The following is a 6,616-nucleotide window of genomic DNA, read 5'->3' on the forward strand; positions in this document are numbered from 1 at the left end:
TAAAGTTAATAAGTTAGTGTTACGTAAACGAGGGTTAACTATAGAAACAGAATACACTATGAAACTACAATTACCGTAGTACAGAAACTACAGTAACCATAAAGGTCATCTGTGAACTAAATATATACAAAATAAATCTCATTTTACAATATCTTGCTTCAAATGAAAGGATGATGAGCTTCTAGTTAGTGACGTGATGGGGTGGATGTTTTGTGGTTTTCCAGGAGCGGAGAACATTGAGCGCGTGGTGTTCACCATCATCCAGGGAGCCGTGGACTTCCCCGACCCCATCGCCCAGAAGACCTGCTTCATCATCCTCTCCAAGCTGGTGGAGCTGTGGGGTAAGAGATCCAGAAGCACCTGAAACCATGTGGTCCACGTGGTCTTTGTTGTTGCAGGCGGGGCGATTCATAGAGCTTTACACCAGCGTGAGTCTCCACAGCGCTGCGGAGGAAGGTCTGGTGTCCACACCGCGTCCTGGAGGGGAGAGAAACCTGCTCTGGGTTATCGGTGTTTCTCTAAACCAATCAGAGTCATTGTGGGCGGGGCTAAGCGCCGGACGGAGCCACGGTGCCGCTGCTAACCATTCTCAGGAAGGAAGTAGTTTTGGTGGAACATGAAGTTCAGAAGTAGTTTTAGTCGTCAACAGAGACTCCGAGCAGCTCTGAGCTTCTCACCTGATCTCTTAGGGAGACGCTAGCCCGCCCCCCCCCCCCCACCCCAATTTTGGCCTCTTGTACCCTGGTTGCATTTATATCAACTCAAATAAGTGACTAAAATAGGATTTATCAGTTTTGTAACTAAGCTTTTCCAGGGATTTAAATTAAAAACAAACTTTTATTTTTATTTTTTTTTAGATTTATTTTTTTGGGGGCATTTTTGGGCCTTTATTGACCGGACAGCTGCAGAGACGAGAGGGGGGGGGGGGGGGGGGGGGGGGGGGGGATGGCATGCAGCACAGGACCGGAGTCGAACCCGGGCCCGCTGCGTCGAGGACCACACCTCTATATATGGGCGTCCGCTCTACCAACTGAGCTAGCCGGGCGTCCCAAACTATTGTTTTTAACAAAAGCCTAAATATGAAGTGGGTAATCTAGAATCAAAGGGGCTCCTTGCACACGGCGTGTATCGAGATTTGATATATGGCAACACGGTGGCTAAGTGGTTAGCACTTCTGTCTCACAGCAAGAAGGTTCTTGGTTCGAATCCAGGGCGTTCCGGGCCTTTCCGTGTGGAGTTTGCATGTTCTCCCCGTGTTTGCGTGGGTTTCCTCCGGGTGCTCCGGTTTCTTCCCACCATAACAAAAACATGCAATCCTAGGGAGGACTAGTTGAAAATTAGCCAAAATTTGGGCTAGATCGCTAACGTCGATAACAATAAATTTTAAACTTAAAATTATATTACTTTGCATCGATAATACCGGCCCGGGGGTCGTTGAATCGATCCAGATCGATGTGTCGTTACACAGCCAATAGAGATCCTCATCTCTAAGTGACCTCGGGCAAAGCCAAAGTCTTGATTTGCCCCTTGTGTTGCCTTCCCGTCAACCATGGAAACAAAGTTAACTTTTTCATCACTTTTTCAATGCTGTGTTTTTTTTTTTAATGCGTTTATAATGGTGACGTTTTCAGCTGTTCTTTGAAAGGCCCATTTTATGTGATTTAAAAACAAAAAAACTGAAAACGGGTTAAATTTGACCCGAGGACAACGTGAGGGTTAAAGAGTACAGGGTCACGTTGGGGAAGCTGGTTCCATAACCGGTGTTTTGTGTCCCTGTGGTGACCCTGCAGGAGGGAAGGACGGCATGGTGGGTTTCCCCGACTTCATCTACAAACACATCGTCCCCGCGTGTTTCCTGGCTCCCCTCAAACGACCTTTGACCTCTCCGACCTCAGACCGTCCTGGTGAGTTCTTACCCCGAGTCCAGCCTGCCAAACCACAGACCGTTCCTTAGGCCCCCCCACCACCACACCACCACCACACACACACACACACACACAACACACACACACACACACACCACCACACACACACACACAACACCCAACACACACACACAGAGACACACAAAACCCCACACACAGACAAAGACCACACACACACACACAGAGAACAAAGACACACAACACAAAACAGAGAGACAAAGACACACACACACACCACAGAGACAAAGAACCACACACACCACACACAACACAAACACAAACACACAACACACACACACAACGACCGACACACACACACACACACAACAACAGACACACACACACCACAACAGAGACAAAAGACACACACACACACAACGACACCACACAGCACACACACACAACACACAGACAAGACAAACAAACACAGAACAAAGACACACACACACACAGACAAAGACACACACACACACCAGACACACAACACACACACAAGACAAAGACACAAAAACACACACACACAGAGGACAAAGACACACACACACACACACAGACACAACGACACAACACACACCACAGACAAAGACACAACACACACACACACACACAAAGACACACACACACACACAAAGACACACACAGAGACAAAGACACAATAAAGGACGCGTGTGTGTGTGAATATCTTTAAATACGCTATATTAATTTTATTTTTGTTATTTATATATTTTATTGCCGTCACCTGTTTCCATTCATACAGATGTTTAGTTTGCTGAATATATTAGTTAAATGTTGGATTTCTTCCCTGACGTTGCTCTTTAGATGTGAGTTTCTCTCACTAGGAGGAATTTATATAGTTTTATTTCATAGGCCATGAAAGAAAAGAAAAAAAGTTTGGTCACTTTGTCTAATGTTGTGGAGGCTTTTTTTTGATATTTTTATTGTTGACATTTTCAGCGCTTTATTTCATAGGCCCATTTTTTTGTGCCAAATTAAATAACTGAAAACGTGTCAAATCTGACCCGAGGACAATATAAGGGTTAAGCAAAATGGTTTTTAAAGACCAGTATTCAGGTCCTCTCTCGGTTTCAGACCCCGAGGTTTTAAAGACCAGTATTCAGATCCTCTCTGTTTCAGACCCCGAGGTCTTTAAAGACCAGTATTCAGATCCTCTCTCTGTTTCAGACCCCAAGGTTTTAAAGACCAGTATTTTGATCCTCTCTCTGTTTCAGACCCCGAGGTCTTTAAAGACCAGTATTCAGATCCTCTCTCGTTTCAGACCCCGGTGGTCTTAAAGAAAAGTATAAGTCCTCTCTCTGTTTCAGACCCCGAGGTTTAAAGACCAGACTATTCAGATCCTCTCGTTTCAGACCCGGGTTTTAAGACAAGTACTTCAGATCCTCTCTCGGTTCCAGACCGAGGTCTTTAAAGACCAGTATTCAGTCCTATCTTTTTAGCCGAGTCTTTAAAGACCAGTATTCAGATCCTCTCTCTGTTTCAGACCCCGAGGTCTTTAAAGACCAGTATTCAGATCCTCTCTCTGTTTCAGACCCCGAGGTTTTAAAGACCAGTATTCAGATCCTCTCTCTGTTTCAGACCCCGAGGTTTTAAAGACCAGTATTCAGATCCTCTCTCTGTTTCAGACCCCGAGGTTTAAGACCAGTATTCAGATCCTCTCTCTGTTTCAGACCCCGAGGTTTTTAAAGACCAGTATTCAGATCCTCTCTCTGTTTCAGACCCCGAGGTTTTTAAAGACCAGTATTCAGATCCTCTCTCTGTTTCAGACCCCGAGGTCTTTAAAGACCAGTATTCAGATCCTCTCTCTGTTTCAGACCCCGAGGTCTTTAAAGACCAGTATCAGATCCTCTCTGTTTCAGACCCGAGTTTAAGACCAGTTTCAGATCCTCTCTCTGTTTCAGACCCGGGTTTAAAGACATTTTTATCAGATCCTCTTCCAGACCCCGAGGTTTTAAAGACCAGTATTCAGATCCTCTCTGTTTCAGACCCCGAGGTCTTTAAAGACCAGTATTCAGATTCCTCTCTGTGTTTCAGACCCCGAGGTCTTTAAAGACCAGTATTCAGATCCTCTCTCTGTTTCAGACCCCGAGGTCTTTAAAGACCAGTTTTTAGATCCTCTCTCTGTTTCACCCGAGGTCTTAAACGACCAGTTTCATGATCCTCCTCATGTTCGACCCGAGGTCTTTAAAGACCAGTATTCAGTTATCCTCTCTCTGTTTCAGACCCCGAGGTCTTTAAAGACCAGTGTTTAGATCCTCTGTCTGTTTCAGACCCCGAGGTCTTTAAAGACCAGTATTCAGATCCTCTCTCTGTTTCAGACCCCGAGGTCTTTAAAGACCAGTATTCAGATCCTCTCTCTGTTTCAGACCCCGAGGTCTTTAAAGACCAGTATTCAGATCCTCTCTCTGTTTCAGACGCTGTCGGAGTGTGCCCTCACACTGAAGATGATCCATCTCAAAAGGGTAAAACCTGTTTTATGAAATAATGTTAATATCTTCCTTCTGTATTTGGAGAAATGTCGGAGTTTCCTCCCGCTCATCACGTCTCGTGGTTTCTTCCAGGGGCCGGAGTTCATCCAGTTCCTGCAGCAGGACTATTTGCCCTCGCTGCAGGTCTCACCAGAGATCTCCCAGGTCAGCGACCCTGCATCGTGACATCATAACATCATGATGATGAATCACGATGAATCATGATGTCATGATGTCATGATTCCTATGAACACACAGTACAGGCCAAAAGTTTGGACTCACCTTCTCGTTCAATACTTTATCTTCAGGACTGTTTCCATTGTAGATTATCATGAAGCATCAGAACTATGAATGAACACATGAGGAATTATGGACTTAACAGAAAAGCTGCGTGTTATCTGGACGCATTTGGAGCTCTCCGCGTGTACAACAACATACAACAACATACAACAACATACACGCCACTTAATTCATTCATTTTCTAGTCTTTATCTCACGGGTGTCTAACTGAACGTCACTGAGAGCCACACTGGAGAATAAGAATCCCATCGAGGGCCAGACGTTAGTCAGATACCTGTGACTGTTTTATTGTGTGTATGTATGTATGTATGTGTGTATGTATGTATGTATGTATGTATGTATGTATGTATGTATGATGTATGATGTACATGAAGCCTGTTGGAGCCACTTGTGCCACGCCTACGTGTAGATTAGAAGATTTGTGTATATTAGTAGATTATTGTCTTGTGACTATGTGGCATTTCTGTTTTGCATTTATAGTTATAGGGTGTGTGTGTGGTGTGGGTGTTGGGGTGTGGTGGGTGGGTGTGGGTGGGGGGTGTGGGGTGGGGGTGTTGTGGGGTGGGGTGGGGGGGGGTTGTGGTGTGGGTGTGGGGTCTGTGGTGGTGGGTGGGGTGGTGTGGTGTGGTGTGGTGGGTGGGTGGTGTGGGGGTGGGTGTCTGTGTGGTGGGGGGTGTGGTGTGTGGGTTTTCCAGTTTCTTACGTTGTTGTTTTGTTGCAGGAACTTTGTCAAGTCCTCCAGCAGCCGGACGTCAAAGTCCTGAAAAACTACATCAAGGTACGAGTGTATTTATTATTACACGTTATGTTATTGATCCTGTTGACGAAGGCACCTATGTTTTATAAATATATTATATTATCAATCATGTTCATTTTTTTTTTTTAGAATAAATAATTTGAGGGTTTTTTTTTTTTTGGATAATATTTTTAGGTTTTTTTGTTTATTATTAGGTCTTAATTTTTTTTTTTGAATAATTTAGGTTTTTGATTTTTTTATAATATTTTAAGTCTTGATTTTTTAGAATTTCAGTTTTTTTTTTTTTTTTGGGAATAAATAATTTTAGGTTTTGATTTTTTTTTTGAACATTTAGTTTTTTTTTTTTTTTTTTAAGTTTATGTTTTTGATTAGTTTTTTTTAAATTATTTTAGGTCTTGATTATTTTTTTAGAATTTCAGATTTTTTTTTTTTTTGGGGAATAAATACATTAGGTTTTTGATTTTTTTTTTTTTTTTTTTTTTTTTTTAATACATTAGTTTTTTTAATTTTAGGTCTTTGATTTTTTTTTAAATTTTAGTTTTTTTTTTTTTTTTTAATTTTCGGTTTTTGATTTTTTTTTTTTGTGTTGGATAAATCTATTAGGTTTTTGATTTTTCTTTTTTTTTTTTTTTTTTTGAATACATATTTAGTTTTTATAATTTTAGGTCTTTGATTTTTTTTTTGAACAATTTTAGTTTTTTATTTATTTATTTTTACCTCTGGTTCACCCTGCTGTGTGTCTGCAGGCGTTCTTCCAGCGAGCCAAGCTGTAGGAAATGGAACAGGAAGTTCACCGCGGACACAGGAAGTGGTCGTACGTGCCACTCAACAACCAATCAAAGGGACCTTAGCATAGGAGCTGCTTTTGCACTTAAAAAAGTAAAAATGCGTAACGGAGTCGGTCTGAGTCGCGGCGTGGACCGGAGCTCGGCGGGCGGACTGAATCCCGCCGGTCGCCGTGGAGACGAGCTGTCCTCCAGGACCGAAGGAGCTCGGCTGGATCACAAGAGACGAGTGGGGGGGGGGGACTTTTAGACGAAAACCTGGACCTGTGGGAGGGGACGCAGCCCGGAAGTCGTCTGGTAATTACCCAGAAACCACCTGGACACCGGAACACGAAGCTTTGCTCGGTTCAACCGTCACGTTAGGAA

At 43.1% G+C, this 6,616-nt stretch overlaps 1 protein-coding gene across 1 annotated transcript in view; it reads left to right on the plus strand.

Annotated features, from left to right (window-relative positions):
• The window catches only part of xpot (exportin, tRNA (nuclear export receptor for tRNAs)), a 49,004-nt gene extending 42,654 nt beyond the window's left edge, over positions 1-6,350 (plus strand). Inside the window, 8 exon segments of the mRNA XM_032511882.1 lie at positions 225-341; positions 1,791-1,868; positions 1,871-1,888; positions 1,891-1,904; positions 4,355-4,402; positions 4,502-4,573; positions 5,430-5,486; positions 6,212-6,350. Of these exon segments, the coding sequence (XP_032367773.1) occupies positions 225-341; positions 1,791-1,868; positions 1,871-1,888; positions 1,891-1,904; positions 4,355-4,402; positions 4,502-4,573; positions 5,430-5,486; positions 6,212-6,238 (431 nt within the window). The 3' untranslated portion in view covers positions 6,239-6,350.
• The last annotated feature ends 266 nt before the right edge of the window (positions 6,351-6,616 follow it).

This window comes from Etheostoma spectabile, unplaced genomic scaffold, assembly GCF_008692095.1.
Source record: "Etheostoma spectabile isolate EspeVRDwgs_2016 unplaced genomic scaffold, UIUC_Espe_1.0 scaffold502, whole genome shotgun sequence".
In the NCBI taxonomy this organism is placed as follows: domain Eukaryota; kingdom Metazoa; phylum Chordata; class Actinopteri; order Perciformes; family Percidae; genus Etheostoma; species Etheostoma spectabile.